Source organism: Micropterus salmoides, unplaced genomic scaffold (assembly GCF_014851395.1).
Source record: "Micropterus salmoides isolate LMB-PRFRI ecotype aquatic unplaced genomic scaffold, ASM1485139v1 Ms_hic_scaffold_18, whole genome shotgun sequence".
In the NCBI taxonomy this organism is placed as follows: Eukaryota; Metazoa; Chordata; class Actinopteri; order Centrarchiformes; family Centrarchidae; genus Micropterus; species Micropterus salmoides.
Window position 1 is genome coordinate 12,719,414 of NW_024040928.1, and position 17,253 is coordinate 12,736,666.

The 17,253-nt window shown below is 41.9% G+C and overlaps 1 protein-coding gene across 2 annotated transcripts; it reads left to right on the forward strand.

The window, feature by feature from the left end:
* The first annotated feature begins 581 nt into the window (after positions 1 to 581).
* LOC119908976 (phosphatidate phosphatase LPIN1-like) lies at positions 582 to 16,446 on the forward strand. 2 transcript variants are annotated; one of them, XM_038726965.1, is made up of 20 exons: positions 582 to 757; positions 6,363 to 6,566; positions 6,674 to 6,769; positions 8,472 to 8,758; positions 9,859 to 9,960; positions 10,051 to 10,174; positions 10,260 to 10,488; positions 11,044 to 11,137; positions 11,250 to 11,434; positions 11,538 to 11,631; positions 11,856 to 11,925; positions 12,603 to 12,695; positions 12,782 to 12,843; positions 12,945 to 13,083; positions 13,209 to 13,357; positions 13,743 to 13,829; positions 14,004 to 14,156; positions 14,318 to 14,432; positions 14,637 to 14,740; positions 14,865 to 15,039. In XM_038726965.1, exons 1-20 carry the CDS (start codon positions 701 to 703, stop codon positions 15,037 to 15,039), a joined length of 2,619 nt encoding a protein of 872 aa, XP_038582893.1. In that variant the 5' UTR covers positions 582 to 700. The 2 variants fall into 2 exon arrangements, with proteins under 2 accessions (XP_038582893.1, XP_038582894.1); XM_038726966.1 differs by lacking the exon at positions 582 to 757 and adding an exon at positions 3,889 to 4,153 and having other exon boundaries at positions 14,865 to 16,446.
* Positions 16,447 to 17,253: the final 807 nt, after the last annotated feature.

Here is a 17,253-nt window from a genome sequence, read left to right on the forward strand (position 1 = left end):
GTATTTACCTGTTCTGACCTCTGGGGGGCAGTGTAGGCTTTTATTGGAAAGGCTTCCCATTCCAGGTGGATGTCATGGTTGCAAGCGGTCAGCTGGCCTATCAAATATGCACCAAAGGTCACCAGTTCAAACACATCAGTGGCAAAAGAGTCATATTAATTACAGTGGTCACTTTAAGAGTCACTGGGTACCAGAGAGACTTGGAGCTCACCCCATGCAACAGGTGCTCTGCTCTCATCTGAATGTCAGTGACGGCGCTACTACGGTCAACATGGGATCAATGGCAACAACAGGTGTCCCAGCCTCTGTGTTAACTAATGAGAAGTTTACACATTGAAGAAACTGTCAGGCACGCATTAGGAAGGGTGAGCTCTGTGCCAACGTAATTTGTCCTCTGAGCGGTGTGCAATCATGTTTGTGAGGAAGTCCACTTAGACCAACATTCTGACAGACAATCCTAACAGGTGTCCGTCCCCTCCTCAAATGCGTAAGTAGTCAGTGGATGATGAACACGCTAGGATCGTCTCAGGTTTCTAACCGGGGTGCCCAGAAAGATTTAGTAAGACACTGTTCCCTTGAACGCAGCAGTCAGACGCTTGCCATGCTCGCAGAGGGAAGACACAAGTTCTGGACTGGACCAGAGTTTTATACATTCACATCAGTTTAGATCTGCAGCTAGGATCAGACACATTATGGAATCATGATATCAGCAGAGGATGGTGAAGAGTTTGATGAGGCTGACACTACCTGGAGCTGGGTAAAGTGATTTGTAGATCATCTGCATGTGTGGAAGCATGAATTGTGAGTACATCTTGATGAACACAATCAGTGGATGTAAAAGTGAAAAGGGGTGAAGGACTATGTGTTTACATGCATCTCATTTACAGCATGGATGGAGAAAAAAGCATGCAGGTGAAATGTCATGTTTCTGGAGATATTTATGCACGCACATTATGTTATGTCATTCAAAATGGTATTCTGTTTTTATTAAATCAGAACATAAGTTAAGTATTAGAAACAGTGTTTTAAGGTGACAGGTCCTGTAGCAGGTTCTAAGGACAGCAGAGACAGTGAGACCAGGGGTGTGTGTTTCAGTAATCCCCCTCTGTAAGACGATCTGCTCCGGCTGAAACATGGGAGGGAGAAGAAGAAAAAAAGAGTGTGAAGGGGGGCATGAGTGGGGGCCAGGGGTAAAGCAGGGTGGAGGGATAGCCTGATCAATCGATCAAGTTTATTTGCCACATGTAATCATATAAGGTACAATCACAGTTAAATGTAGTGAGTGATCTTCCTACTCCCTCTGAGTTTAGGTTATTTGGTAAGAAGGGATTCTACTTTGGTGGAAGAAAACAACATGTGCCATGCAAAATGACAGCTTGCAACTCAGACTCATTTTGTGAGATAACACATACACAAATTCTCACGCAATCATGATTTTAAGGGGGATGACATTGGGCCTCTGCCTGATTGCAACCTATATTGGATATAATGAACATGGAAAGCTCTTAATTGTGCAACCTTTTGAAACTACCAAAACACCTTTAAAGATATTTGTGGATGCTTATATTTCTTTTCAATAAGACTGAAGAGAATGCAATGCAGTGCTGTGGCAGTATCAACGACTGGTAGTTGTTGGGTGGTTTGGGAGAGTGTTTGTGCAAAGAAGGTGATGTTTTCTCTCTCACACGTTCAAAATAACATCCTTAAAAAACACTTCACTATTTTTGGCATATACATGAATGTAGAATAAACAAAACGTTGCCCTTCTACAATTTGAGATGTAGTGCATAGGCAACTCATAGCTACACAGCCAAACAACCACAGTTATGACTGGCTGAACTGAGCGTGAGCCAAGACACTCCTCCCACCAGAGAGGGTGAATTTTTGATCCAGTGCTACATAAGGTCAACCTACAGGTACCAAATCAGGGCAGTAGTAATTTTGTGTGAATGCATTAAAAAGAAGATAAATGGGCTTCAGAAAAATTCAACTACTTAAAAACCTGGACGCTTTTGTCTTTATTCTGCTGTTACTGAGTGGATTAGCGACACTGTCATATGTCTGCTTGTCTGATACTGGTCATGACACTGACCACACATGTCAAAAATGAAATTGCTATTGTGATGTTTTTGTGTCCAGATCACATCGGCTGATTTAGCGCTTCATGGCAAAACAACATGTCTAAGGGCAGCTGACATAAAGACTGATGTGAGAACCACCTGCATATTTAGGGGTACCAGTATGGGCTGACCACTGCTAGTGATGAAATATAAAAGTATGTGGTCATGCCTAGACATTTAATGTCACAAAGGATGTAAAGGAAAGTACGGTCATTGTATCTTTCACATTTATAAGTTGTTTAGTACAATGCGACGAATGTGATGTAAAAAAGGAAATGTTGAGATGCTCATAGTACATTCAGGGTGTGACAAAAGTGTACACAACACTAGCAGTGGCTGCGATGAATGAAAGTGATCTTTAGCTAAACAGGAGAGAAGAGCACCTTTATAAATAGTTATTTAATTGGAGTAGTGGAAATGAGGAAAAACATGCTCAGTTTGTGGGAGAAATGCCAAGACCACACTTCATATTTCACAGGACAAAAGTGGAAATCACATGATAGGACATTTCACGTAACATATTATGCAGTAAAAGGAATAACAATTCCACCAATCCATCCATTCATAAAACTGCTTAATATCAGCTGGGGTTGCAGGTTGGTGCAGAGTCAGCAGTTTGACAAAGTCAACAAAGTTGAAGTGACACTAAACACACTGAACCTACAAGGTTGTAAACCACAAAACACACACTCAGCCGGAGCAAAACAAGATGAGACAGCAGCTGTGACACTGAACAGTGTGACATGGTGACACACATTGCTTGCTACTTAAAAAAAATTATCAGATTGTTCAAAAGTGTGAGTGGAACATGTGTTTTTTACTTAATTGCATTGGTTTTATCTCTTAATTTCAGTCACTTAATTTACAATAGCCTCACCTCCCATCACAGTGTGAACATCACACCAGTGTCCACGTTTCATGAAGAGAGTGATATTTTACTGTGAAAATGTTGGCTGTGTTCCCACCACACAGAAGCGCGAGCACTCACACACACACACACACACACACACACACACACACACACACACACACACAGCTTTGTACCAATAGCTTTGGCAATAATGTAACTTTAACATTCACATCAATAAAGCTTGTCTGAATTTTATAGTACTTTGAGAGCACAAGTAGCCTAAGGGAAATATGGGTCTACATTAGCCTTACACGACAGACATAAATCGCCACCACCAATCAACCACATCCTCCCTGACACACAGTCACCCTACAGGGTCTCAGGTTAAACTGCTACCATCGCATGTGCTACCATGCAGGGCTGTGATTGGCCAGAGAGATCACCTCACTGCATACGGTGACTTCAAACTCTGACGTAGTCCCACATTTCCCGCCGTCATAGCTGCGGTGCTCTTTAAACTGAGACACTGTACCGTGTTATGGTTTTGCTAAAATCACTGCGTATATCAAATATAATACATAATAAGCCCTGGCCACAATGTATCATTTAACCCACGTGCGTGTATACATGAACATAAAGCACGTGTCTATATTTTGTAGTTTTTGGACTTTTAAAACTATCTTTAAGCTATCCAGTTACAGGTTTAATGCAATGTGTAGCAGTTGAGGCTCTTTGTACATAAAACGCTAATATATACAAGCTATAAAACAGGGCAAACGTTCACTTTCACAATACCAATTTGACGTAACCAGTCAAGTGTCAGCAAGTAGCTTAAGTTTCTTTCTTTTTTTGCCACTGTGGCAGCTGAAACGATGCGTTTGGCAACCCAACAGCTCGACGCTGATTGGTCAGCGGGCGGGTTTACGCTGCAGATGATGTCGTCAACTGACAGGGCTCCCCGAGACAGAGAGAGCGAGAGAGTACCGGGGTGAAATCAGCATCGCGTTTACTTAAATAGTCCGTTTTTACGCCGATGTAAGGCGGTGACAGCAACTTGGGTGCTTTATCAGACACTCCAACATCACCTCGCTTCTGTAATGTTTTGCTGCGCTGCCATTCACCGCTAAGGAAACGCCAGCCTCCGTGCATTGGTAATAGCTGTCAGCACTCTCAGCTACAGAAGGTATGAGCCTGTTTTGATGATGTGTTTGACTCCACCTGTCTGTCCTCATGATGTCCTATAACTGTTTTTCACACTGTTGTAGGCTACTCTTATGATCAATACTGCCTCCCTATAGTTATTATTCATGTATCATTCATAACGATCATTTTCCATGGCATTGTCAGGATGCTATGAGACAGCTATTTACTTACATCTATTGGATGTACATCTATTGGATGTAAGTAAATAGCTCTTTTAAATGTGTGTTCAGGGAAACTGTAGCTGTTTGTTGTTATGAGAATGTATACGGTATTTTTAAAGTAACTAATAATTCATGGCTTACATCTTGCTGAGGCTTTTATTTTGTTAAATTATCAGGAGGGGGGGAAGATTATGTCTTTTTGTGGGGCATATGAGTTATGTCTGTTTACTAATGTGGTACTAATGAGACATGGTGAAAATAAAAGACTCTGTCTATACTGGCAACACACTGCATGCTGAGTGGCCCAGCCAGACTCCAGCCTGGAAGGAAATCTTCTCAACTGCTGCTTGTAAATCCATTAAGCTAATGATTTTTTAAAAACAGGATCCCTCAAAGGGCTGTAAAAGTGGTGTGTGATTTTATCTACCACTCATTTATGAAAAAAAGCAGTGCTGTCAGTGTTTTGAGACATTGTTCCTCTTTTGGTCCTATCTGTAACACAAGAAAATCTATTTTTGGATGAAGCAGCTCTGCAGGATGTAGCAGTGTCCACCCCAACAGCTCCTCTGTTTCGAAAACCAGCTGGGTTTGCTGGCAGCTCTGTAACTCAATGCCTTGGTGAAAAGTGAAATGAATAATTAAAGATGGCGAAGGTCATCTGCAAGAGGTATTTGAAGATGCAGACATGGTTGTGGCTGCTCAGATTAATCTGCTGCTTTAAAAATAGAACTCCTGTTCTTATATAAGGGGCATGTTCTCTTGGTCACATGCTGAAAAATGGGGTGGGGTGGGGTCGGGGGCATGTTGGCATCGTTCCAAATCTCCCCTGTTGCTGCAATAATTTTGGGGGCCCACTGCCAACTGAGTCAAGGTCAGACCGCCTTCCTTATTATTAGACAGCTGAAAACTCCAAGGAGTCGTGTATCCTGTACAAATGGGATTTATCACGTTTGGTCATTGGTGTTTGCATCACAGAAACCCAAATAATCAATGGTGCCATCAGATATAAGGTTGAATAGATGTTCTTGAAAGGTTTTTTGTTTGTTTTTTCCCCTTACCTTCTTTACATTATGCTAATAATGCTCCTTAATCCAAAGGCTACGGGCAGAAAAAGATACCGAATTGTTGACCACATAATATCTCATTGATTAATTGAGAGGATGCAGACAGGCACATAAACATTGGATCAATACTAGAACGGAGAAGTTAGGAATTTAATCCACGTGCCGACACGAATGATGAGTGTTATGTATTTGTTGGCTATCGGACCCTGAAAACAATGGAAAGAACAGTCAATATATTCAGACTAATGCACTCAGTCACTTACAGTCTAGTTCTTGTGTAACCATATCCGTTACCTTCAAAAGACATTTGCATTGTTTGACATTCACAGTCCTACTCCCTGTCTTTTTTAAAGGTGTGCTGCTGTACGTCAGCCAACAAACGCCATGGAGAGTTATAAAATCACCTTCGCTACGCAATTACATGCTGGTCTGACTTAGTTTGTCCTCTGACCTCTGTTGTCTTGGGTTGCAGAATGGAAACCAGTTTGACAGGATTTCCAGACTTAGCAGGAAGGGGAGAGGAGGGTGGGGTCAGAGTCCAAAGCGGCAACAGGTTCTTTTTACATGTATGTAGGCCACAGACTGTCCTGAGAGAAATTACAAGAGCAGTGTACAGAAACCAGCCGTCCTCTTTCCATAGCCATGCCAGTCATAGTGCAGCCTTGCATAACTGAGTATTAGAATAACTTCACCCCATTCACCTGAAGGCGAGTTATACATCACCGGTGGTTTGATTGAGCAACTGAAGAATGGCACAGCAGATGTCGGTTCATAAACACGTCCTGGTCTGAAGGTTGGCTGAGTTCGAGGCATGGTTGTGTCCTGCGCTGTGGAGCTTAGCGATCAAGACTATGATTTAAGTAGCAAATTTAGACCCTCTGGTATGGATGTCGTTTTAATGCTAAATCGTTTCCCCTGTCCCTCTCTTGTCTACCTCCCTCTCCTTCACTGTCCTCTCCACCAGACCCGTCAGACCATGAACTACGTGGGCCAGTTGGCAGGCCAGGTGTTTGTCCAGGTCAAAGAGCTGTACAGAGGCCTCAACCCCGCCACCCTTTCCGGCTGCATTGATGTCATTGTAGTGAGGCAGCCCGATGGATCCCTGCAGTGCTCGCCTTTCCATGTTCGCTTCGGCAAGATGGGCGTCCTACGTTCCCGAGAGAAAGTGGTAAGGAGATGAAAACAGGGCAAGCACCTTTTGTAGATGCTTGAGGATTGAGGCTAAGTCTTGTTTCCATCCATTCCAATCTTTTGCCCCTTTCTCTTCTCCTACAGGTGGACATGGAGATCAATGGAGAACCAGTGGATCTACACATGAAGCTTGGGGACAATGGAGAAGCCTTCTTTGTGCAAGAAACAGAAAATGATCAGGTATGTGTGACCGTAATTGTACCCGAGCTGTGAGTGGCTTGCTCCAGGCTGTTATTAATTCAAAGTGTAGCACAACGTCCGTTAAAGATTTAAGTGAAAACACGCATCATTCTCCGCCCCCCCAACCCAGACACACCCATGTTTAAAACCGAAAGGCATTATCCAAACTTTCTTAGCTCCTTACACACAGTCGTGGTAGTTTGAACGAGGTCACGCTGTGTGCAAAGTTGGCACAGGGGCCAGGAATTTTTTTCCTTCCCTTTTGGCTGAAAAGCATTCCTCTGTTCATCGGTGAGTGAGTGAGCCCTGAATACAGCATTTACTAGCTCAGGCTTTCCAACCTATATTAAATGCTGTGGCCTTATGACTGAGGATAAACCAGGATTGGAATTTCCTGGCAAATGAATACGCTTATGTCAATTGAAGTAGGACGTGTGAATTTGGTTATACTATTAGAGGAATGGTTAAAGGTTGACAACTTGAATAGAAAGTAAGAAATACCCTCTTCTTTCAAAAAAGTTATACATCCCATTTCTAACCATTCAAAATGTAAAATACAATATGATTTAATTAAAATTCATGGAAAACTATGAGAAAAAGCTGCAGTTTTTCCTCAGTTCTTGGAAAGCAGATTTTGTTCAACATCCTGTGATTTCATTTGATTTAGAGTTGCAAATCGCGTGTACAGTCATTATAAAATGTTCCTTCGCTGTTGTATGCACATGAGGATGTGTTCAGCCGAAAGATACAAACAAGCAGGGAACTACTGAGGAAGTGGGTGATTTATTTTCCCCAAAGTGGTGTCAGATTCCCAGGCCTGGACGAATAGGCAGGGGAGGAGGATTGTGTCTGAACCCTTTTTTTCTTGGCACAGGGAAGCAAAACGTGAGGGAATATTGTCAGACCACAAATCATGTGATTATCCCTCAGCTTTTTTCTCCCCCTCTCTCTTTCCCTTTCTTTTTTCCATATGTCTGCGCGCACACACACACACACACACACAGTCCCTTGCGTTGACCGCAGGAGACCCTCCTGGAAAGCCTTTTCTTTTCCTAGAAATAAGGATTATAAAACTGCCTCCATTCACAGAACTGAGGAACAATATATTCTGTTTTCTAGGGGGGATTGGCAGCTTTGTTTGGCTGGCAATGGGTCTCCTCACAGCAGAAGTGGCTGAAAACAGTTTGGCTGTGATTGTACATATTTGCCTCACACTAAAATTCAGCAAGAAAAAACATTCAGAGTCATGTTTTAGTGGGAGCCGTTTCAAATTTCAGATTTTCTCGCTTACAGAAATTGTCGGGGTGGATGCCAGAGAAGATATTTTGGATGGAGTATTTTGTTTTTCAGTGTGTATTAAGTGTCACTTTTTATTTGCCTGGATGTGTTCCAACACAAATGGCTCTTTGTGTTGCATGCAGATGCACTCAACAATTCATTTGAGCACACATATTTCAGGATTTATGAATTGAAAATGCTGATTTACTTGAAATCTAATCTTTTTAATCTTCTCTTGTTTAAATAACAGCCATACTTGCAAAATTAGTTTTTAACTCTGGTTTTAGAAAGTCTATATAATGTTTTACTTTCTTACATATTTACTTGAGAAACCACCACTCTCCTTTCACACATGGTGGCATGACGATGTATGAATTTCAAAGAAAGCATTCATCATTTCACATCTCTTTCTTGTCAAAAACAGGAAGTGGTTCCCTCGTACCTAGCCACCTCTCCCATCTTGTCAGATGGGGCCATCCTGATGAGCTCCTCCCTGATGGGGAAGAGCTCTGGGCCACCCATACTGACCCTGGGCGCCACGGGGAGCGCCGGAGAGACTAGCGCTGTGATGATGAAGAAGAGGAGGAAGAGGAGGAGGAAGGCTCGGGCAGACAGCATGAGGAGGGAGGAGAGCGGGGACTACTCCGAAGACGACGACATGTTCACCATAGACATCAGCTCGTATGAAGGGGAGGAGATGGAGAGCAACAGGTTAGAAACAGTAGAATGTGGAGAGAGTGAAAGGAAACGGGGGGGATGGAGGAGATGGAGAAAAAGAGGAATAAAGAAAGCAAAAATAAATCATTTGAAATAATGGAATAACATTGTAGGGAAATCGTGGTAAAGTACTGAAACACATGAGGAAAAGAGATACATGTGACAGAGTAAGGGATGGGGAATGGGGTAGACAGTGAGGCAGTGAGATAAAAAGCATAATCCATCACTGAAATGAGCTTTTAGAGCAGCTGTATTGGAATTGTCATGCAAGAATAAGCACACCAGTTTAGTGGTGAGGCCTCCAGCTGTGACTTTGGCACGTACACACTGAAAAGGTTTTAACTTCAGCCGTGTGAAATTTACTGCCTAGAGAAGAAGAAGCTCTGCTGATGAAAAGAGGAAATATCTTCAGTGTGTCTTCATGTGCTAACACATGTATACATACATTTAATGTGGTGTGCGTTGCAGTATTTGAGCTAAAACAGACTAGCTGCAGGTCAGGCTTGCTCAGAGCCATGCTGTATGTTATTGGTGTTAAAGTCTGCCTATCATGAGTGAATACAGCAGCGGTAGTAAATAACAGCCACGTAACAGATTTATTTTCATCTCTGCACGTGAGTGGTGGATACATTACATCTAAAGCCTGGCTCATCCCTACTGTGCACTACTGTAAAACAACACCAGGCTGGTGTTTTCATTCATGTAAGCTTACAATGAGCCTAGTTATTGGCCTGTAATAAAAAAGATGGTAGGATGCAGCGTTTTTTCATCATTCTTTGATACTAACAGGAACAAACTACCCTTAGACACTAAACCACAAGCAAAAATTAGCATTTTACAAATGTTCAGTCAGAACATGGCTATACTGGTGTTGTGACAGCATTGTAGACATGTTATGTTTTGAGTGCAGACAGAGTGCAACAAGTTCAGGCATGATCTCTGTGGGTGTCGAAAGTCCTTTTGGAAAATGGGTGAAAAGGGAAAGGGAAATTACAGATTATTGCAAAATAAAAGATACACTACATTTAAAAAAAATGCTGATTATTAATATACAATTATATTTTATAGATATGCAATATTTGTGTGTGTTTCAGGACTTCATCTCGAGATGTCTTAAGAGATGAGACAACAGTCGGCTCTTTTAAACAGACTGGCATGTACACTCGTTCAGACGGAGACTGGAGCCCTGTTCAGAGGTGCTTCATTCACTCATGATGCAGACCACCTCATTGCTGTTCAGGAGAAGCAGCTCTTTAACGTTTGTTTGTCCTCTCTTCCTCTCTCAGCCCTGGAAACTCTCGTCCCACCTCCCCCAAGAGCGACTCTGAACTAATGACAAAGCCGTCAGACACCAACCATCAGAATCCAGCCATGCACTGGGCGTGGGGAGAGCTGCCACAGGCTGCCACGGTAACCAGTGTGTCCACTTTTTGTATGTTAATGTTAGTTTGTTTCACGGTGTTTTCATATCTCATCTTCTTCCCTGCTTTCCTAGCCGTCCTTTCTCCAAGTCAAATCCGACCATTCCCCAGTTTGCCCAGTATCCATCCCTGTGTCTGAAAGCACGCACTTCCGTGTGATAACACATGAGATGTCTTCAGAACAGTATGGACCCTGCTCTGAAATGACAGAGGAGACCGCTGAGGAAACAGTCGGGATGGAGTCAACTGCAATGACAATGCCTCGTCCACAAGGCAAGACAGACTCTCCATCCAAGAGAAAAGGTAACGTTTCACTCAACAACACGACAAAATGTATCATTCTGTTGGGAGTCTTGTTTTTCTATCCAGCCATCAATTCATTTTCTGTCAGCTGTACAGCTCAATGGCGTTTGGTTTGTGGTGTTAAAATCAGCAAAACATTTGGAGAGTTAGCCAACCCAGGACTCTGCATTTATGGTTTTAAAAAAAGGTTGACCACCAATACCAAATATCATTACATTCATGGTGTAAGAGTGAAACTCCAAACGGAAACTCAGCAAACTATCTGGATGGCTAGAAAGAAAAATAAGCTTTATTTTGTACTGGGGTTAAATAATACATTGTTGAAGACATGCATCTTGCAATAAAACCTCACTCACTCAGACTCCACAGCCGTCTATTGACAGCCACTATAAGCATTTATCCACAGCTTTTCTTCATAGTGTTGAGTTGACAAGTTGTGTTCATTTTGCCTGTCACTAAGTCAAACCCGAGCTTGTCAGATGATTTCCTCAAGGGGAAAGCAAATACAAAGAAGTAAAGACAGTATATTACAATGGAGTCGTTGCTCTGTTGCAGACAAGAGAAGCCGCCATCTTGGTTCTGATGGAATTTACCTGGACGACATCACAGAGCTCGAGCCTGAAGTGGCGGCCCTCTATTTCCCTAAGAGGTATGTGTACACCCCCACACACACACACACACATTCTTTTGCTTTTCAACTTTGAACACATTTAAATAGCCGAGCTAAGCAATAATTGGGGGTCCATTCTCATAAACTGTAGCGACGGTGGTGCGGCGGTGAGGAGCATCTCCGACCCGGGCCTCCACAGCTCCAGTCTTTCCCCACAGTCGCTCAGCTCTGGAGGAGACAGCGGGGTGGACAGCTTCTGCGACCCCATGGCTGACTTGCCGTCCATCGCCATCTCTTTGTGTGGAGGACTCACCGACAACAGGGAGATCACGAAAGGTAAGATTCTCACACTGAAACAGCAGCGACTGCAAGACCCGCTTCACACACTGTGTTGTAAACTGTGGAAAGGGGAGAATGAAATGTGCGTGTGTCCTTACAGAGCAGTTCCACGAGAAGATCATCTCTTACCAGCAGTTCGCGGAAAACCCCTCCATCATCGACGACCCCAACTTAGTTGTGAAAATTGGCTCCAAGTAAGACATTGGCACTTTCTGGAGTAAGAACATGTTTGTGTCTAAATATAATAGTCACACAGCAGTTTATAATCCACTGTATGCTGTATGGATTTAACTACCATACATTGCAGCAGAAACTGCAGTATGTGCAGGCTTGTTTGGGCTCACTTTTGAAAAGAAGTTTGTTAGACCAAGTTGTTTTTGCTGGAATTGATAAAAATATATGCTGTTTTCTCCCTAAGGTACTATAATTGGAGCACTGCGGCGCCACTTATGCTCGCTATGCAAGCCTTTCAGAAACCGCTGCCAAAGGTAAGAAATTGATACACATAGCACAGATCCTAATGACTCAAGCAGTAGGTTGGTTTTGCCACATGAATACCACTCCCCCTTTTGACCGAATCTGGTACTGCCTCCTCAAAGCTTGTATCCCTAAACACCTTATACATATGCCCATCTTATATTCATTACGTTGCGTACTATGCAAGCTATAAACATGCAACCTCACACCTGAACCTCAGACAGACCTTATGTTTTTCCAAAATAACATGCACTGAATCTATCCCTCCTTGAGCACTCAATTTAAACTTTGTCTTCCCCTCTGTTCCTCTCCCAATTTCATCACTCTCTCCTTCCCTACTCCATCTATTCATCCATCCATTCATTAGTCCTCTTTCCTCGGTTACATTCACTCAGCCTTAGAGTTTCTCCTCTGTGGTCTGACTGGCGTGCTCAGCTACAGCTGTGTATGTCAGACACGACACTCATTTTAACTCACTTACTATCTTGTTTTCTCATCTTCTTACCTTCCTCATTCTTTGTCCCCTATCGAGTGCTTGAAGTCCCAAACACCTCCCACCCATATATGCTTTATTTTCCTTGTTCCTCCCGCAGATACTTTGTTTTTTCTGTGCTACTATTTGTTGATTTACAAACTTTGGCTTTTTATTTTACGGTGTTGTGGTTGTTTGGCATTGTGTGTGCTCCAGATCACAGTGGAGAACATCATGAAGGAGAAGATGCCCAAGAAAGGAGGGAGGTGGTGGTTCTCCTGGCGAGGCAGAAACAGCAGTGCCAAATCTGTAATTTCTTCTTATTGGTTGATAAATTTTTCAGAAGGTGTTTTTTTTTCCTCAGGAGCAAATTAACATTGTTTCTCTGCTTGTAGGAATCAGCTTCTGAGCGTGGGGCCTGTGGCTCTGCTGAGCAGGCTGGCAAAATGACATGCAGGTGAGGAGCCTCACCAGGCAAGAAAATGTTAGTGTTAGTGGAGAGTTAATGAGGGACTAAACATCCTTTAAACATGTCAATGTCTTCATGTCTTATGCCAGACACAAAGAAGACTCGTCCTCTAGTGACGAAGACCACATGGCAAACAAACAGAGCTCCCCTGCCATCCAATCAGAGTCCGGGCTCACCCCAGGGGGTGTGTCTTATAAGAAAACACTCCGACTCACATCAGAGCAGCTGGTGAGGAGTTTGGTTTGAATACACACTGCAGACTTTGAAATGTTTGAATTTTTAATAGTTAACCCTTTTACCTTCATATATTATTTCTCTCTCTTTCTCTCTCTGACACACACACACACAAACAGCTGTCTCTCCAGCTGCAGGATGGTCCTAACGATGTTGTGTTCAGTGTCACCACTCAGTACCAGGGAACCTGTCGCTGTCAGGGCACCATCTATCTCTGGAACTGGGACGACAAGATCATTATCTCAGACATAGATGGAACCATCACCAGGTGTGTGATACATACAACTATTTGTAAGCTGTGCACCTCTGTGGCCTTAATTATTTTTTAATGGCTAAGAGGATTCAGTATGATGAAATAATCTTTTCACAGCAGTTTCATTTGCCACATTCATTCTCTGTTGATCATGAGACAATTTTTTATTTCCCTCTGAACATAAATATGCACCTTGCTGCATGCTATTATTTAACCTTTAACTGTCCCCAGAGAGAAAGTTAACGGGTGGTCATAACTTTCCCATTAATGTACCTTTCAAAACTCTTCCATATCTTATCAGCTTTTGTTTTTGTCCAGGACGTATATTTTTGTGTTTTTCAAGATAAAGAAAGGCCTGTACACACATGTCCCAATGTCACTTATTTGTTTTTGTCTCTAGGTCAGACACATTGGGTCATATCCTGCCCACGCTGGGGAAAGACTGGACCCACCAGGGCATTGCACAGCTCTACCACAAAGTCAGCCAGTAAGCACTCATTTATTAACACACTGTCAGCATAAAATGCTCATACTGCTTCACAACCCTCTACATATTTTACACCAGACGGGCCAAAGACAAGCTCTGAAAATAGAAGAAATAATTTCCAAACCTTATTATTACTCTCTATTGGGTAAAACAAAGTCTCTCTCTCTCTGTCAGAAATGGCTACAAGTTCCTGTACTGTTCGGCTCGAGCTATTGGCATGGCTGACATGACCAGAGGTTACCTCCACTGGGTCAACGAGAGAGGCACCATGCTTCCTATGGGCCCCGTCCTTCTCAGCCCGAGCAGCCTCTTTTCAGCTCTGCACAGGTCTCTCATACACACACATATTTTTTTTATGAATTAGCACTCTACAGTCACATAACAATGTGCAAGAAAATGCAGAAGACACTGTCACTTGAGCACTGTTTTACTGTGCTGATCATCGGTTGCTGTTACATCTCTGCAGTGTGTGTGCGTGTGTTTGATAGGGAAGTGATCGAGAAGAAACCAGAGAAGTTCAAGGTGGAGTGTCTCACTGATATAAAGAACCTCTTCTACCCCAACACAGAGCCGTTCTATGCAGCATTTGGCAACAGACCAACGGTAAGCACACTTTATATACAGTACAGTACTGTTGGTATTTGATTCTAAAAATTTATCAAACACACTAGGTAATTTAAAGGTTAATACTGGTGCTCAGTATAAATCTTTGTTCATCTGGAGTTTTTTTGGTTGTAAAAAAAGCCTTTTATGGAATGGAGTCTTGGTATTTCTAACACTGAATTTATTTCTCATTTATAATTGTAGGATGTGTATTCCTATAAGGAAGTAGGAGTGCCACTCAACAGGATTTTTACCGTGAACCCTAAAGGGGAGCTAGTGCAGGAGCATGCCAAGACCAATATCTCATCGTAAGTCCTGCATCCAGTTTCGATTATCTATTCTAGGAGGTGACATCGTAATGACATTCAGGAGAAGTTTTCTGTTTGCTCATTTAATATTTCTGATTGTGGTCGCCCCCCCTCCTCTATTCAGTTATGTACGTCTGGGTGAGGTGGTGGACCACGTGTTCCCCCTGAAGATGCGAGCCTACTCGTCAGACTTCCCCTGCTCGGACACCTTCAGCCACTTCACCTACTGGAGACAGCAGCTTCCCCGGGTGGAACATCAGGGAACTACGCCTCCACAGACTCCCAGCCCCGGCAGCTGACTACCCGTGGCCTGCTGAGCGGCTCCTCACAGGCAGAGCACTGACTGGTGGTATGCTTGAGATGTAGCAGTCATTTGGATGGTTACATGTGTGTGATATGAATTTGTAGATATTTGTAGAAGATGGAGCACTTTGAGTGCACAGCAGAGAGCAACTTAAATAGGATAATCTGCAGCTAATAAAGCACATGACAGATGGAAGCGCACTTTTATGAAAAGACGGCCTCTGTAGCCTTCTGACTAGATGTATGTATATGAGTAATTTATTCAGGCAGCTTAGCACATTATGTTATTTTTGAGTGAGTGTTAGTATCATTTTAGTAGCTAGACTTTCTAGGCTATTCATGCAGAGAGTTGCATGCTGTATTTAACAGACAGTATACCTGTGGCATCTGTTCAGAAGTGCGTCATACAGAACACAACCATACTGAGCAAGTTACGTCAACTTGTGCCAAATATTCAATGTAGAATTTATTTTCTTACCCTGAAACTTCCCAGTCAAGACTGTTATAGCTCCTGAGTCTACATGGAAATGCACATATATATACATGCAGGCTAATTTTACTTTAGAGCAGAAGTTACACTATAAAAATGCTTTAACGTTATTATTTGTTGTTGAGACAAAGTAATTCTGACAAGGGAGGAGAACGCACAACCTTTTTAATAGTCATAATAATTGGTTTTGTCTAAAAAATCAACAGTGTTTGTGAGATGAATTGCTGAAAATGTTTATTTTTCTATTGTAATCACACTCTGTGTATATGTTGTGGTCAGAATGTAAATTCTGTGGTGGCCAGTAGTTACAGTTTATACAGTGACACATTGATCATCTCGTCTATGTGACTGTTCTGCTTCCTATGATTTATGCCTATTTCCATTAATGCCTTTAAGTATGTTTTATTTATTCATCTGATTAGATACTGAGTGATATATGTGGCTTACACTTGTGTGTTAACATAACTGTCATTTCCCTTGTAATATCACTTATAGGAAAACTCAAATCTGAAAATCCCTTTCACACTGTCCACAGCTTAGAGAGGACAGCGGGCCACAGTATTAAAATTAATGGTTGACCTTTTTCAGAAGCATTTCTTAACAATATCACAGATAACATGAGGTCATATACAGTATATGAGCAGCAGCTGCTATCATGGTGACCTGCCTGAAGTGTGAGTGACAGTAGGTGTTAGTAAGCGTATAGTTTATGTACGATGTATGTATATAGTGCTTGGTTATTATTCTTTCCATGAAAGAGCTAAAATAGCCCCAAAGCGTGTTATCTTTGCTTTAACTGTGAACACTATGATCAATAATTGTTTCATTTACTCCCTCCACCCCTTCTTTTGACCAGTTCACTGTTAAATTTGTGTAATCCTCAAAACTCAATAAACATGCCTTGGTACATCTCTTTGTGCGAAAATGTCCATTGACACTCTCTGTTAACTTTCAGCACGGTGACAACTTTTCATTTATCACATTCACCTGAATGCAGGGGTGGAAGTAGTATTCAGATCCTTTACTTAAGTAAAAGTACTAATACCTCACTGTGAAAATACTCAACTGCAAGTAAAAGCCCTGCATTCATTAGGTAAGATTATTTAAGTATTATCAGCAAAATGTACTGATAGTATTGAAAGTATAAGTACTCATCATGCAATGGATTTTCAGTTTTTTACCATAATATATGATGTTTCTGTATTAATATTATTGCTACATTAATGTGTACGTGTGTTTACGTGTATTTTACTGCAGTTGATGTTTAATGAAGACCTCATTTATATACTTTTGAATAGTTTAATCTACAGCAGTGCATCATATTCTACAAGATCATCATATGTTTGCAGCATCGCTGTCCTGGGAGAACCACATAACTCTAAAAATATTTTTTTTTTCATAATCTTTCATGAGCTAAGAAAAAAAGCCTATTTTCTTTGCTACTCTATTTTCTTTGCTTTGTAACAATGCATTTCCAGCAAATGCAAGGGGGGTTCAGTAATTTGTAAGAGAATTTTTTTAACCCGTGAATGAACACTTTTGAGTCATACAAAATTCAAAATCACCAAATATGGAGATAGGTGGTTTTCACTGGACCAGAATGGTATGAAAAATTGTAATCTGAAAAGTAACTGGAAACTAAAGCTGTCAGACAAATGTAGTGGAATACAGTAAATAGTACTTAAGTACAATTACCTCAAATTTTTACTAAGTGCAGTAC